A 17,220-nucleotide genomic window follows, 5' to 3' on the forward strand; every position below is an offset into this window, starting at 1 on the left:
CATGAGTGGCTTAGGAAAAGTCCTCTAGCAAGCTTTTCGTTGATCTTGAACCCCCCCTAATATTTTAGCAGCAATCCATGTTCTGCTAAATATGGGGGACAGCCTGCCTTCGGGGCTTATTTCCAAGGTAGCAAAAGCCAGAAGGACGAGTGGATGTTTATGGTACAGAAGGCTGTTAGCGGTACAGCTTTCTTTTTCAACTGGGTGGGTCCGATCAGGGAAGGGGCACCCGGTAGGTATCGCATGTTGGGTTCCCTTATAAACAGACCCCGAGTCCCGCGTGTGGCCGACAGAGGGCGCTCCGCCCACAGTAGCCAGGCGGAGGCGGGGCTGCGCAGGTCTGGGGGCGCAGGCGCACTGGCGGCCCCGCGGCCGCCGCGTCCCGAGTTGAAGTTCCCCAGTGGAGGTTGGTGAGCCGAGCGGCGCAGGCGGAGGGCGGGGGCGCGGGCTGGCGCGGCCAGGAGCCGCTGGGGCGGCGGGACGAACTGGGGATGTGAGGCATTGGGCGTAGTCGGCTTTGCGTGGCCCGTGGAAAACCTAGCGGCGACCCGCGCCGTTCCCCTTTCCTCCTGGCCGCCCTCGTGCCCCTGGGGAGCCAGGTGCTCCGGAGCGCGGCTCCAGGATGCCCCAGGCCTGTTGAAGGCCTCGCCGGGAAGGCTGGGAGGAGCGGAGAGGGCCCCAGGACGCCGGGAGGGACGTGCGGGCCACGGGCAACCCAGGAGCCTCTGAGAAGCCTGGCAGCGGGGCCCACTAGTGAAATGTTCGTTGTCTGGCACATACCTTTGAGGTCAGCTTCAGTTTGCCCATTTTAAAAAGTAAAAGGGGCCCCTGCACGGTCCATCTGTCCCGAGCACGCTGTGAGCGCAGTTACCTGGACTAACCTTCACGTTTTGATTCATGCGTCTGAATAACACGATCAAGTCACTCCGTGGCTGAAACCCTTTAGGCCTTAAGCCTAATCTTTTGTTTACTTTTACATAACGTACAATTCACAGATTTAAAACGCATAATTTAATGTCTTTAGTATATTCAGAGTTGAGCATCATTCATCACCATAATGTTAGAACATTTTCATTACCCCCCAAAGAAAGCCCTCCTGTAGCTGTCACCACCCCAGTCTCCCATTCCCCTCAGCCCTAGCAAGTGCTAATCCGTTTTGTGGCTATAGATTTGCCTATTCTGCACATTTCGCGTAACTGGAATCATACAATATTGGGTCCTTTGTGACGAGCTTCTGTTACTTAGAATGTTCTCAAGGTTGACCCATGTTGTAGCATGTATGAGTAGTTCATTTCTTTTTATAATAATTACAAAATAATATTCAATTGTATGAAGGTACCATGTTTCATTTATCCATTCATCAGTTGATGGACCTTAGGATTAATTTTTTTAAGATTTTATTGGGGAACAGTGTGTACTTCCAGGGCTTTTTCCAAGTCAAGTTGTTGTCCTTTCAATGTTAGTTGTGAAGGGCGCAGCTCAGCTCCAGGTCCAGTTGCCGTTGCTAGTTGCAGGGGGCAAGGGCGCAGCCCACCATCCCTTGCTGGAGGCCAGCCAGCAACCTTGTGGTTGAGAGCCCACTGGCCCATGTGGGAATCTAACCGGCAGCCTTCCGTGTTAGGAGCATGGAGCTCCAACAGCCTGAACCACCGGGCTGGCGCCCTTAGGATTAATCTTAACTCCTCACCACCTACCAGGCCCCTCTGGATCTGACCTCACCTTCCTGGCCAGTATCTTCTTTGCTCTTGCCTGCCCTCCCTTCCTCTTTGGGCTCCTGTGGGCCTGGCAGTCCCTTTCTCCCTTACGCGTTCATGCAGGCTGAAGGCTGCACTCTCTGCCTTCACCATCCCTCCATCTTCACCTTCACCCAGCCAAATCCGACTCATCCTTCAGATCTCAGATTAATTGTCCCTTTTTCAGGGAAACTTCTCTGACTCTTGACTGGGTGAGGGACCCCGTGAGCCAGTCTCTTAAGGAAGTGAATTCCAATTTGTAGTATTTAGTTATAATTGAATGATTGGTTTTCACCGTCTCTTATTAATGTGTAAGTCCATAGGGTCAGGGGCTGTCTTGTTTGTTTCTGTATCTTCAGCAACTAACACCCTGTTGGTGCTCAGTGACATACACACACATATGCTTACTATGTGTCAGGCACTGTACTATACTAGGAATACAGCTACGAACAAGATAAACTCCCTGCTCTTATGGAGCTTACATTCCAATGGGGGAATACAAGTAGAAACAAATATAATTCAGGTGCTGAAGAGTGTCATGAAAACAACTAGAAGGGACTATACAAGGTGTGACAATTAAGTTCGTGAACTTGTTGCAATGATATTGCTAAGCTTTTTGATATCAGCGGGATTATTCATTACGAATTTGTACCAAGTTTAAACAGTTAACCAAGTTTACCATTTGGAAGTGCTGAAAAGGCTGCATGAAAAAATTAGATGACCTGAACTTTTCACCAACAATTCATGGCTCTTGCATCACCACTATGCACCAGCTCACATGGCACTGTCTGTGAGGGACTTCTGAGCCAGTAAACAAATGACTGTATTGGAACGGCCTCCCTACTCACGTGATCTGGCCCCCAGTGACTTTTTTCTTTACCAGAAGATAAAGGAAATATTGAAAGGAAGACATTTGGATGACATTCAGGACGTTAAGGGTAATACAACGACAGCTATGATGGCCATTCCAGACAAAGAGTTCCAAAATTGTTTTGAAAGGTGGACTAGGTGCTAGCATTGGTGCATAGCTTCCCAAGGGGAGTACTTCGCAGGTGACCATAGTGATATTCAGCAATGAGGTACGTAGCACTTTTTCTAGGATGAGTTCGCAAACTTAATTGTCAGACCTCATAGTGTGCTCAAGGAAGGCCTCTTGAGTGAAACCTGGACCATATGGGCACCCTGCAGAGTGGTTATGTATGTGAGGGCCAGCAAGGAGGCCAGAGGGAGGGGAAAGGAGAGAAGAAAAGGAAAAAACAGGTACTTTCAGCTCAAGGGTCCTCTCAGATAAGCCCTGGGTATGTGTAGAAAGAGCTTGAGTTAGGAAGGCAGAGACCTGGGTACAAAGCCCTGCTGTGGCTCTCACCTAGTTCTGTGAGCCTCAGTTTTTTTCCTCTGTAAAGTGAGAATAAAAGGGTTGTGGATTAAGCAGTCCCTATAAAGTACCCAGCCCAGTGTTTGACACCTGGTAGGTATACAATACATTAGTTCTCTTCTTTTGCCCTCAAACCAGGCTGGTGTGTTGTGGCCCATGGTGGGAGGCCATTGGAACAAAGCAGTCTGATATTACAGTGATTCAGTCAGGTTGCTGATTGCTGTGCTCTGAGACAAACCTGTTTGCCTTTTGCACGATTTTTCGTTTGCTTTGTCTAGGATAGCTCACTAGGTTCCCGTGAGGCTTGTAAAGGCTCCGGGCGGTTTGGGCTGACGGATGTGATGTTCAGGGTGATTCCTTAGCCTTTGAGGTAGCCGGTGTGGTAGGAAGAGCTGAGGATTCAGAACCACAGGGCCCGAGTTTGAGATGTGGCTCTGCCACTTGTTGGCTTCGTGACTTCAGAACAGTCACTTGCCTCCTGGCTTTAGTTTCCTCTCCCGTAAAAGGGAATCAATCAACACCCATTTATTGAGCTTCTGTTATGTTTTGGGCACTGTTGCTTGTGGAGGGGTGTCTAATACAACATAGTCTCTGGCTTCCAGAAGCTTATAGTCAGCAAGGAACACAGATAGCCAGGTAGAGTAGGAAAGGGTAAGACGTTCAAGCACCTAATATGTGCCAGCCCCTTATGTTAGCTTGCTCGATGTTTGCAACCCCCCCTCCACCCCATGAGGTACATATTCTGTTCTCCAGTTTACAGAGGAGGAGGTAGAAGTCCAGAGAAGTCAAGCAAATTGCCCAGGATCACACAGCTAGTAAATGGCAGAGGTAGACTCCTAAACCAGAGTTGTGTGTCTTCAAAACCTGCTCTATGCTCTTCCATCACATTGTTACATAAATGATTATAGCACAGAGTGATGACCCATTATAGGAGTTGGACAGCATGGGGTGAGAGCCTGGAGGAGGTGGCCTAGGAGCTGGATCTTTAAGGATAAAGAGGAATTCTTAAATGACTGGATGAAGAAATTTTTCCAGTTTGCTTTGTCTAGGATAGCTCATGTATCCTACGGTGGAGTATTACTGTGCCATAAAAAAGAGTGACATCTTATCATCTGCAGCAACATGGATGGACCTAGCGGATATAATGCTAAGTGAAATAAGTCACACTGAGAAAGGCAAATACCATATGATCTCACTCACATGTGGAATCAAAACAACAGAAGAAATGAACAAACAAAACAGAAATAGACTCATAGCTATAGAGAACAAACTGATGATTGCTAGATGGGAGTGGGGTTGGGGGGTGAGCGAAAAAGGTGAAGGGATGAGGGAGTACAAATTGGAGTCACAAAATAGTCACGGGGATGTGGAATACAGTCTGGGGAATATAGTCAAGAATGTAAAAACTATGTATGGGTCAGATGGGTACTGGACTTATCGCGGGCATCACTTCATAGAGTATATAAATGCTAGCTACTGTGCTGTACACCTGAAACTAATATAAAATAATATTTACTGTCAACTAATCAAAAAATACTGGGGTGCCAAAAATGTATACATATGACTTGTATTCATCTTTTGTTATTGGTATATGTTGAATATTACATTTTTAATACAATTTTTTTCCTTTCTTAAAACGTGTATATATTTTTTGGGCACCTTCTGTATATATATATATATAGTCATGGGATGTAAAGCAAAAACAAGGAATTCTTGAGGTTGGTAAAGAATTCAAGGTCAGAGAAGGAGAGGTGCTGAAAAGCACAGCGCATTTCAGAGGTGCTGTTAACAGTAACAGTGAACAGTCAGCACATGGGATGTGCCATGCGCCATGCTACGTGGTTGAGGGGCATGATTGAATCCTCAGAATGATTTTATGTAGGAAATACTGTTAGTGGCTCCGGTGACAGATGTGTAACAAACTCTGAGATGGAAGTGAAGAGACTTGCCCAGGGTCCCACAACTGGCAAGTAACGCAGCCCGGGTTTGAACCCAGACTGTCCGACCCTAAAGTCCATGAACTTAACATCCACGTTCAGAGTGTGGCTAAAATACAGGAAGGGTGAGAAGGACGGCAGGAGATGAGTTTGATGACAGAAGTTGGAACCAGATTTTGGAAGGCCGTGGGTAAAGAATACTCCACAGAGGTTTTGGAGAAGGAGGGGGGACAGGGTATGTTTTTAAGAAAGTGTCCTTGGGTGGCAATGTGGGGGTTGGACTGGGAGGAGAGAGGCTGGTTGGGAAGCATTGGGGTAGTCTGAAGGAGGCGTTGTTACAAAGCTGAGCACCACGATAGTGCCCAGGGGGTGTAGAGGGGTACGGGGAGGTAGTGGAGGGGTGAGGACTTTAGGGGAGTGTCTTGAGAGCATTGACAGTGTAGGAGAGGGACTAGAGGAGTGAGGATTGCTGCCCCTTTTCTAGCTTGGGAGAATGTGCACAGACAAACTGGAGCCCCAGAGGTGGGGGCAGCAGAACCACTTTGATCCTATATCGTGACTTTTCCCATCCAGGAGAATAATTGCACATTTAAACAATGGCCTGTGCAGGCTTAATTTTTAGCTTGTATCAGTGCTCAATAGGGTATAATTTCTGGTTGTTTTCTCTAGTTCCATTCTCTTTTTACACTCCCTTCCTTCCTTCCAATACATAATATTTTCCCACTTATTTTTAGGTGCCCTATGTCAGGGTGCAGGTTAGGGAAGGAGACAGTGGGGTTAAACGGGGCTGTAGGCCTGTTTCTTAGCATCTGTACCAGTGATACCACTTGGCTCCCAGGAAATCCCTCTGTGGCTTTATTTTCCCTGTTTACCTTTATTCTGTCCTGTTTTCTTTTGGGTTTCCTAAGAGCCTTTTTAGCAAACCCTCAGTTGCCCCTTTCTTTTGTCTGTGTAATTGACTCAACCCATTGCCTTCTTTCATCTTTATGCAGGGGGAACCCAGGTGTCCTTGGGTTTCTGAAAAGCCTGAAGACAGGTTTTATGGTGAAGGTTGAAAAACTAAGTACTGAATAATAGAACAATCAAGTGCTTTCATGAATGCTTGGACCTGGTCCTGAACAAGCTGGGGCGGGGGGAGTTCTCTGCGAGGTCCTTAGCCTGAAATGGCCAGCCTTTTGTGGATGGCTCAGATACGGACATAGCAGGTGGTATTAGAAGCAGGTAACGGCATGGGCTTTGGGATCAAATAGACCTGACCCTGTACTAGCTGCATGGCCTCTGGCAAGTTACTTAACCTCTCAGAGCCTCAGTTTCATTTATAAAATGGGGCTAATGATATGAACCCCATAAGATTGTTGTGAGGATACATGAGATAACACAGGTAAAGCTTTCAACACCTACCTGGCACACGGTAGCTAGTAAGACGTACCATCAGCTTTGCAGAAGACTTGGCATAGGACTGCTCGCTAACGTGTCAAGCCTTTTACCTCCGTCGTCCCAGGGCCACGTCCAGAGCCACGCACATGCTAGATGCTCTGAATGGCATTGGATGGGTGACCGACACAGCCTGCTAGGGCTCCTCTCTCTCTCTTTGTACCCCATTTGTACCTGGTACGTGGTTGTTTCTGTGCTTTTGTTGTGCTGAACTGAGTTGAGTTGGATAACAGACAAGACCAGGCATCCCAGAGATTATGGCAGATTGTGACTCTGGACTGAACTAATAAAATACAAGATGGGGAAACAGACTTAAGAATTGTACATGGAAAACAAAAAAGAATAGCTCACGGAAAACAAAAGAACGGTTCATGGAAAAAAGGTGCCTTTGAGTTGACTGCCAGGGCCACGGAAGGGCCCAAACAGAGAATGCAGTCTGAGTTGCATTCCTTAAATTCTCAGGTAGAGGAGAGGTGAGATTACCACCTGAGCTCATGGGGCGGGTCAGAACGCAAGCAAACTGGTTTTCAGCGTGAGATTGGTAATGAGGTTGTGTGTGTGTGTGTGTGTCCAGAGGAAGGTGAGAGGGTGGGAGAAGTGGGGAGATGACAGCACCTTCAGGATGGTTATCTGGGAAAAGAAATGACTGAGGGGCTGGGGTAATTGGAATAACGAAGGACTGGACTTGGGGGAAGGTTCACAGAGACTTTAGCCCCACAGGACAGAGCTGAGACCAATAAGTAGAATTTTACAGAGCAGATTTTAGCTCAGAAACAAAAGGGTTTTCTGACAGCTCGGGCTGCCAGAGAGAGGGAGACGAGATTTGTTTTACCCTAGAGGGGAGAAGGTGGCTTTCAGCTCTTCAGAGTTCTGCTTTCGGAAGATTGCCCACTTTGGACTGTTTTTCTGTCCCTTGAGTTAACACCTTTTACTGAGGGCCAACGATGAGCCACGCCATGCCGCCTCAGGGGTTTTCATAACTTTCTGCCTCATGAAAGGCTACAGGATAAATAACCAGAACTCAGTTCTGATTCAGGAAAAAGCTAAATAAATTTCACCTGGTCAAAACAAAAAAAAGGTTTTTTTCCTTCCTGATGTATTCAGAGCTCACCGAATCGATGAAACCCACAAACCTCTGCCCCAGCCTGTTTGTAGCAGAGGCGTCCTTCGGCAGGCCGTTCTGATTTTGGATAGAAGCACTAAAAAGGCATCATACCACACTGCGTTCTCTTTTGCTACTTTTCCAGGGGTGGAGAAGGGCCAGGGAGAGGGACCTCCTGTTTAGTGCGCTGCTGCCATGAAACACGCCTGTGTGCTCTCGTTCAATTCTCACGGCAGTCCTGCCATGACGTGGGCCCCATGTGCTCGCACTATTCTCCTCAGTCTTCAAGGTACAGGAAAGTGGCCTGAAAGTTGTTGGGGCAAAGGAGGATTCCATTGGAGCCCCTCTATTGAGTGACCCCTGTGTGCCAGGCACTACGGGGGAAACAAAGTGACAGAGGGGACAGAGCCAGGAAGAGGGTAGAGTGCACGCGGGATTTGGTTACAGGTGGTGGTTGACTGCGCAAAGCCTTGAACACCACGCCTCTTCCCACATGCAGCGTGGGACCACACTCAGGCATATGCAGACCGATGGCCCTAGACTTTGTTCTGTAGGCGCCATTGAAGGATATCAAGCAAGGGACTGAAAGATGAGAGTTTTGTTTTTAGAGGCCCCTTCTGGCCGAGCACAGGGAAGGATTGAAAAGGAGACATGTCAGAAGGGTGTTGGATCAATCCAGGCGAGCAGCTCTGAGAGCCTAACAGAGCCTTGGAAAAGAAAAGGCCTAGCTTGTCTCTAATGCGTTCCTTGTGGCTAGGAGAGATAGAGCACTGGTGACAGTCTCCACAGGCCAAACTCAATGGGAAGACGTCATCCCTTAAAAAGAAATTGGGATGGGGAAGCTGTTAGGAAGAACCACAAATGTCAACCACAGGATGAGTACGCATCCATTTGGAGGATGGGGCTAGTTTCAGGCGGTATCCACCATGGCTTTTGGAACCAGACTTCCTGGGCAGAAATCCTGGCTTCTGCACTCACAGCTATGTGACCTTGGACAAATTTCCTACTTTCTTTTTGCCTCTCTTTTTTCTTTTCTTTATTGGTAAAGGGGGAGCATAATGGTATCCTCTTGTAGCGTCAGTGTGAGGATTAAAATTAGTTCATTTATGTGCATTGGTTAGGACCTATCCCGTGATAACTACTCAGTAAGGCAGCTATAGTAGTAATTGTTCGTGATTATTGTTGTTGTTAGTAAAGGAACTATATGTAGGTGGTGTGTCAGTGTACCTGGCAGGTAAAGGAGTGATGTGGGATGAATCTGTGGCAGGTGAAAAGGCTTTAGGCGTTGGTATTGGCTTTTATCCATTCAGTAATGGGAATGCTCCGGAAGGATTTGTCTAAAATAACTTTTTGTTATGAAAATTTTCAAACTACATAGAAGTTGAAATGACAGCACAGTGCCCACCCTTATACCTGCCATCTAAAAACAGTCTTAACATTTTGCTTTATCTTTCTCGCCGTCTCCTCCCTTGCTGCATTGTCTTCTGCTGAACCATTTGAAAGTCAGTTGCAGACGTGGTGACACATCACCTCTAAATAATCCCACTCGCATCTCCTAAGGATAAGGACATTCTCCCACGTAAACCACAACATCGTTATTATACCTGAGAAAATTAATAGTTAATAGCACACGCTATCATGTCATGTCCAGCTGTGGGAAGATTTTCAGTTGGGAGTTAGAGAAAGTGCTGTGACTGCCATGTGGAAGGTGGCTGGGAGGGGGCTGAGGGCAGGTAAATAACTTTCCAGTAATCCAGGTGAGAGGTGATAAAGCCTGAACTAAAGGTGCGGTGATGAGGGCTGAGCATGGTGGCAGGGGCGCTGGGTCAGTGAGGGCTTCCTGGAGGCGGTACCAGACCTCAGGACAGAGTGTTGAAGAATCAGGAGCTACAGGAAACGGGTATTGCGGGAAGGAGTGGGAAGATTCGCTCCACACATGGATATTGAACATCTACTGGGATGGATAAGTTTACGTGTCAACTTGACCGGGCCATGGTGCCCAGATATTTTGCCAAACCTTATTTTGGATGTGTCTGTGAGGGTATTTTTGGATGAGATTAACATTTAAATCAGGAGACAGAGTGAAGCAGATTGGCCTCCCCAACGTGGGTGGTCCTCATCCAAGCACTTGACTTGAAGGCCTGAATAGAACAATAGACTACTCTCCTCTGAGCGAGAGAATTCTCCTGCCTGATGGCCTCAAACGGAGAGCTGGCCTCAAACGGAGCATCAGCTCTTCAGATTTTGAATGTCTTTCTTCCTATATGTCTATTTATGTATGTATGTATGTATCTGTCTGTCTGTCTGTCTGTCTGTCTGTCTACCAGTCATTGGTTTTGTCTCTGGAGAATCCTAACACATCTGCTATTTGCCTGGCATTCTGTCATAGCAGGTGAACATGACACAGGCGGTCATGGAGTGTGCCGCTTGGAGCTCAGTTTACCTTGGCGGTGAGTAGCGAGAGATGTGCTGAGGGGTGGGCAGGGGCCAGAACAAGAGGGCCTTGGAGGCCATGGAAGGGAGTATGGATTCTGTTCTGGAGACCAGTACTTTCCAAATTTCAGAACCACGTTCCTGATTTTTGTCATATCCACATTTCAACTGCCTTCTTATTTACTTGATACATTTTTAAAAAATCAGTTTTATGTCATTCATTTTTAAAACTGTTTTAAGCCACAATACCTATGAAACTGGGATTTTTTTTTCTCATTATACATGAAACTGAATATAAAATCATTACAATAAAAAGATGTTGGTCCATACACTGCTTAAAATAATGTCATATTTGCCCCACATTTTGGGAAAAGTTGTCATAAGTGATAGGGCGTAAGGGTGGATATTAGGTGTTATAGGTGGGAACATGACATGCTGAGAGTTATGTTTTGGAAAGATTCCCTCTGGCTGATGGGTGGAGAATACATTGGAAGACAGGGAGACCCGCTGAAACTCTTGGAGTTGTCGTGCAAGTTATGGTAAGAGCCTTCACCAAGGACGTGCAGTGGAAATAGAGAAGGGGGGACCGATTTGAGGGGCCATGAGAGGTAGAATTTGATAGGACAGCGAGACCATGGGGCATGGGAGTTCGGGGAGAAGGAGGAGTCTAGATTGGCTCTGTGATAATGTTGGTGTGGTTGCCTGGGAAGATGGCATTGCCTTCACAGAGGCAAGGAGCCCAGGTGGAAAGGCTCAGGGCAAGTCCAAAGAGCAGGATGTGTGAGGCAAGTGCTCCCAAGGCCATAAGGTTGGGCTAGAGTTTTAGCACTGATGTTGTGAGTTTCGTTGCCCCTTCCATAATAGCAAACCCACACTTCAAATTCAATTAAAGCATTTTTAGTTTAACTCTTCTGAGTGGACCCACACATGCATTCTCTGTTAGTTATTACTGAGAATGACTAAGAATTATAATTGAGCTGAAAATAATCTCCCGCCTATACTTGCCGGGTTGGTTTCTAAGTATTGCTTGGATTTTTAAGCAACGAAACAAAGTTGTGCTCTTTCCAAAGGTTAATTTTGAAGACTGCAGCTGGTAACCATCTGTCACACGACTAGCGTTTTACAGTATTTGATTAGCACTTTATATGGATTGGGGAAGCCTGCTAGTGGGGTCTGCCCATCAGGTCGGGGGCTTCTGGGGTATGTCGTCGGTGATGGCCCTCGAAGGTCTTTGCCCCCGTTGTGTGGGTTTCCCTCACTTTGTTGGACTGAAGCGTGGCCCGTCAGCCAGGCAGGTTGATGCTCGGGGCAGCAGGACTTGAGGGCCTGGCCCTGTCTGTACTCTTCCTTGGAGCTGGAACCATCAGAACTCATCGTGTGAGCAGAATTTGGGAGATTAAGATTTTTCGATCAGTTAGGACTCTTGGTTGCAAGTGACAAAACAACAAACCCAAGCTGCTTGGGTAAAGGGGACTAACTGGCTTGGGTCATTGAAAGGTCTAGGGGTGGGACTGCCTTCAGGTGGATGGTTTTTAGGGCTCAAATGAATTCTTCAGACTTGGTTTTGCTGAAGTTCTTAGCTCCGCCTTCTGCTGTGCCCCTGTCTCAGGCTTCAAGAAAAGGCAAGATGGCTTCCCTAAGAGAGGATCAAGTCCTCTCAGCATCAGGTCTAGAGACAGAGAGCTGAGTCCTTTCCAGTCATTGCTGCAGAGGTGTTGAGATTCTCTCAGCTTCCATTGCGTGCCCATCTGAACCAATCCCAGTGACCACATGGATGCAGGTCTCTGATTGGTCAAGCCCTGAGTGAAGCCCCCACCTAGATCTTGTGGGCTGAGACCTGGAGAGGATTGGATCACCAGTCTCACATGTAGGGCTGTTACTAGAAGGGAGGATGGATGGTGAGGGCAGACAACCACTTGCCCACCCCAGTGTCCAAACTAGAGCCTAGAGTACCAGGAACAATTGGCAAACATAACTGTGGAGACAGACATTTATTGTTGCCAGGAAGATAGAATGCTGGAAGTGGAATGAAGGAGCCTCTGACACCAGCTACTTAATGAGTTTCTTTTCTTAGTTTAAGGACCACTGATAGTTTTAGAATTTTAGAATTCTGGTTCTCTTTTTGATGAGGAAAGAGTTGCCTTTCTTTCTTTCTCTCTCTTCTTTTTCTTTTCTTTTCTTCTTTTACTTTAAAACTAAGACCAGTCACTTAATCTTGGTCTTTTAGCTCCTTCATTTGGAGCATAGTGAGCTTCTCTGTCATAGAGGGGAAATCTGCAGAGAGGAGATAACAGATTCCATTCAGTCCGGTTCCACAAACAGGGCACAGAGCGCTGGGGCCTGGGCCAGGCTCCGCAGGCCTAGTAGCGGATGAATCCCCGGCAGTGTGGGAAGCACTGTAACAGCTCTATGAACAGGGTACTTCAGCCCCCCGAAGGAGGGACAGTCAGGAAGGGCTTCCCAGAGGAAGTGACACTGAGCTGGACCTGGTAGGATGAATGTGAGTCACTCACATGGAGAGGGACAGGGAGCTCCACACTAGGGGGCTGCATATACAAAGGCACCGAGAGGTGATATACTTGCAGGTGTGGGGGATCTTGGAGAACTTCCGTGTGTCTGACTGTGGGATGAACCCAGGACACGGAGTCAGTGTGGAGCAGACTGGGAAGTGACAGGCCGGAGGCAGGGGCGCCAGGTAAGATGCTATGGCAGAAGTCCAGGCAGGAGCCTACCGGGCAGTGAGCATAGAGAAGGAGACGGTTATGGGCTGCAAGTTACTTAACGGAAGCTTAACAAGTCCTTATGTTCTACCATTGGAAAAAAAAATCTATACTCTTTTTTGTGTGAAATGTTGATAATTCTCTCTCTCTCTCTCTCTCTCTCTCTCTCTCTCTCTCTCTCTTTCTCTCTTTCTCTTTTAAATATTTACTGTGGAATATTGGGGAACAGTGTGTTTTTCCAGGACCCATCAGCTCCAAGTCAAGTCATTGTTTTCAATCTAGTTGTGGAGGGTGCAGCTCACTGGCCATGTGAGGATCGAACCCCTGACGTTGGTGTTATGCGCACTGCGCTCTAACCAACTGAGCCAACTGGCCGCTCCCAAAATCCATACTCTTAATTAGAGTGTGCTGCTTTTAAAAAATAAGAGGCCAGATTAGAGTTGTGGGTTCTTTGGAAAAAGCCATTATTATACAGAGTTTAAAAATACGGGTTCTGCAGACCCAACAGTACATGCTGTATGATTCATTTTATGTAAAACTCAGGAAAATGCAAACTAATCTGTAGTGACAAAGCAGTGGTTGCTGTGGGAATGGGGAGTGGCTAGGGCAGGAGGGAGGGATTACAAAGAGACACGAGGAAACTTATGGGGTGATACAGATATTGACTCTTGATTATGATGATGGTTTCTTAGGTATATACTTGTACGTATGTCAAAAGTTATCGAATTGTACACCTTGGATATGTACAGTTGATTGTATGTTAACTACATATCAATAAGACTTTTTTTTTATTTTAATAAAAGGTGGACTCTGGAGCCTGTCTGGGTTCAAATCCCAGCTCTGTCCTTGGACCAGCTGTGTGACCTTGGGCAACTTGTCAGACCTCTCTGCTGATTGTTTTATTTTTTATTTTATTCTTTTTTATTTTATTGGGGAATATTGGGGAACAGTGTGTTTCTCCAGGACCCATCAGTCATTGTTCTTCAGTCTAGTTGTGGAGGGTGCAGCTCAGCTCCAAGTCCAGTTGCCGTTTTCAATCTTAGTTGCAGGGGGTGCAGCCCACCATCCCATGTGGGAATTGAACCGGCAACCCTGTTGTTCAGAGCTCACGCTCTAACCAAGTGAGCCATCCGGCCGCCCTCTCTGCTGATTGTTTTTTTAAATGTGTGCATTAATCACAAGTAAAGCCAACAGGACAGAACAAGCGCTCAGTATTACTCCTATGAGTATTTGTAACACACAGTAAAATGAAATCATGTGCCCAGGCCCTGGTACACCCCGACAACTCTGTAAGCAGCTGCTTCTTCATGCAGAGCCCTCTAGAATCGTGTTTCTCAATTTTTAATGTGCATCTGAATCTCCTGGGCATCTTGTTAAAAATGTAGGTTCTGTGTAGTAGGTCTGGGGTGGGGCCTGAGACTCTACATGTTAACCAGCTCTCAGGTGATGTGGATGCTGCTGGCCCAGGGCCACCCTGGGAGTAGTGAGGTTCAGACCTCTGGGCATCCTGCCCTCCATTGTTTGAGGTTAGCTGGTTTCTCAACAATTGCAATGGTGGGGTTTTCCTGCCAGTCTGCCCTACTCCACTTGTTAGTGACACCTCCTAAGCCACCACCTGAAGATGGCATCCAGAAAGAAGACACCATGATGAGGCTGCACATTGTGCCCTTGGTCCTGGAAGGCCTGCTCTGGGCTGAGACTTCTGCAGGACTAAATGCCCAGCCCGAGCTCAGGGTCTGGGTTCCGTATGGTGTGGCCTGTGGGGGTTCTGGCCTCTATGTTGCATCAGGCCTGCTTTACAGAGCGCTGGAACCTGGGGACCAGGGCTGAGTACTGGCTTGATGCCTTATAAGTGGTGCTCTGTGTTTTCCAGGAACAGACAGTCTTGCGGATGGCCCCACTACCGGGGGCAGAGCTGGTCCAGAAGCCTCTGCAGCTCTACCGATACCTGCTGCGCTGTTGCCGGCAGCTGCCCACCAAGGGCATCCAGGAGCATTACAAACATGCTATCAGGCAGGTGGGAGCAGGGTACACCGCACCTGGGGCAGGTGGGGGGTGCTTTCTCTAATAGGAGGCCTATCATGGGGTCGGGAGCCAGGGGCAGGGGGCAGGGATGGTCTTTCAGGTGGTGGTGGTGGGGCCACATTTTGGTAAAAGCCACTGGAAGCCACTGCCGGGCAGCCCAGCTCCTCTGTCTGGTTTCTGTTTAGGAAGCAGAGTACGCAGCATCCAACATCCGGTTCTGTGCCTGGATGTGAATAAGGCAGCTAAGGGGATAATTAAAATAGCGTGGGGTGCAACATCATTTTGACAGGCGTTTCTGCCAACAATGCGCACCTGAATTTAATTATGAGAAAATAGCAGGTAAACACAGAGGGACCATCTACCACATAACTGGCCTGTACTCATCAGACATGTCAATGTCATGAAACACAAAGAAAGGCAGAAAAATTGCTCTGGTTTAATGGGGATTAAAGAGACGTGACTACTAAATGCAATGTGTGATCCCAGATTGGATCCTGGACCAGAAAAAGCAATTATTAGAAAGGACATGATTGGGAAAATTCATGAAATTGGAATATGGACTATAGATTAAATAATAGTATTGTATCAATGTTAAGTTTTCTGAATTTGATTACTGTGGTTAGTAAGAGAAAGCCCTTGTTGTTGGGAAATACACATTGGAGTGTTTAGAGGCTAAGGGCATGATGTCCTCCACTTTTCAGTGCTCCCCAAAATTTGATACAAACACATATAAAGAGAGAATGGTAAAGCCAGAGTGGCAAAATGTTAACAATTGTTGATTCTGAAGGGCATTCTTTTGTATTGTTCTTGAAATTATTTCCAAATAAAAAGTTAAAAACTAAAATTAATACAAACATAATGTGGAAAGTGGAAAAAGAAAACTAGTGGTAGCAGCAGAGGGCTGTGGAAACATGGAGAAGGGAGCAGCCGGCTGTGTGAGGGAGTCAGGGAGGGCTTCCTGGCAGTGAGCATTTGAGGTGCTCCTGAAGACGAGGATGAAGACGTGTGGGCCCGAGGGGACCGGTGCTTTGGAAGGGCCCTGCGTGCCACACCAGCGAACCTGAAGCTCACACTGTGAGCTTCTCGAGGGTGAACATCTGGACAAAAGCAAACAGCAGCCTGGGCTCTGCACTGGGCTTGGCTGGATTTCCCGAAGCCACCCCTGCTCCTTCCTTTTCTCCTTGGCTTTCCAGCCTGGGCCAGGAGAAGCCCTGTTCTTCCCAGTTGTGAGGCCGTGCAAAGGTCTCACCCTAGTGAAAGCACCTTCCTTTCACCCTAGTGAGAACGGAGAGGGAAATTTCCCTCAGGCCCCCACTGCCTTATAACCTTTGGGCCTCACTTGATTTGGGGGTCATTTGGGTACCAGTCTTCCTTTTCACAACTGTCCTGCTGGCAGGCGTATGGGCTATGAAGTTGAATAGACCAGGATTCAAATGCTGGCACCATTGCTTAATGGAAAGTTAGGGTTTCTGAGCCTCTGCTTCCTTATCTGTATGTGGGATCGTAACTCTATGGAAGCGTAAGAAATGCTGAGTATAAAGTGCCTGCAGTGTCCTGGCCTGTGACTGGTGCTCTGAAGCTGCCAGTCCTGTGAATTTGGTCGTCATCTTTTTTTATGCTTAAACTTTCAGAGTTTCCAGGTTCATTCAGATGAAGACAATCCTGAGAGAATCCAGCAGATTATTAAAAGAGCCATTGAAGATGCCGACTGGATCATGAACAAAGTAAGTGCTTGGCTGCCACCTCCACCTGTGAGCTGTAATCTCCGTGATGACCACTAGGGGACGTCTCTGCCCCGCAGTTCAGAACAAACCAGCTGTTCCCTCTCCTCCAGAAGCTGAAAGGGGATGGGATCTGCTGTTCTCGATTGCGTTTGTTTTCTGCAAGAAGTTGGGGTAGAGGAACACCCTTAAGCCTTAAAGTAAAATTTTTGCCTAACAATCTGAATAAACTGAGATGGGCAGCAGGAAGAATAAAACGGTCTTCCTAGAAGCAATAGTGACAAAGCTGGCAGCAGCCTTGTGATGCCTCAGAGAAGAGAGCTGTCTAGGGGGTAGTGAGCGCCCTGTCTTTGGAGGTATCCACACTGAGGCAGGGTTATTGAGGAAACATTCAAGTATCTGTTTTGGTGGAGACAGGGAGGGAGTCAGGAATAGGACTGGCTTGCTGGTTCCTGCACTTTGGTGTTAGAACAACCTAAAGAGCTGCAGCGTGCCCTACCTCTCTGTCCTTCTCTCTCAGAATCTCCAGATACGGGGTCTAGGATTCGTTTTCTTGAACCCAGTGATTGGCTTCTGCGGGTCCTCCTCTACCTGAGATTTTTTTTTTTCTCTGAACGAGATTTATATTAAAGAGAATGATGAATCTGCAATGATGGGCATGCCGCAATGTTCGGTTCTAATTCCTCAGTGTCTTTCTTATCCTCCCTGTCAACCCCATCAGCGTCCTTTTCCATTAAAGA

At 47.3% G+C, this 17,220-nt stretch overlaps 1 protein-coding gene across 2 annotated transcripts in view; it reads left to right on the top strand.

The window, feature by feature from the left end:
• The first annotated feature begins 302 nt into the window (after positions 1–302).
• LYRM9 (LYR motif containing 9) overlaps positions 303–17,220 on the top strand; it is a 34,651-nt gene continuing 17,733 nt past the window's right edge. The window contains exons 1-3 of one of the 2 annotated variants that reach the window (XM_019731383.2): positions 303–406; positions 14,608–14,751; positions 16,391–16,483. In XM_019731383.2, the coding sequence (XP_019586942.1) occupies positions 14,626–14,751; positions 16,391–16,483 (219 nt within the window). In that variant the 5' untranslated portion in view covers positions 303–406; positions 14,608–14,625. Of the gene's footprint in view, positions 407–427; positions 788–14,607; positions 14,752–16,390; positions 16,484–17,220 lie in introns of those variants that run through there. The other variant, XM_019731384.2, reaches the window with a different exon arrangement.

This window comes from Rhinolophus sinicus, linkage group LG15, assembly GCF_036562045.2.
Source record: "Rhinolophus sinicus isolate RSC01 linkage group LG15, ASM3656204v1, whole genome shotgun sequence".
Lineage (NCBI taxonomy): Eukaryota > Metazoa > Chordata > Mammalia > Chiroptera > Rhinolophidae > Rhinolophus > Rhinolophus sinicus.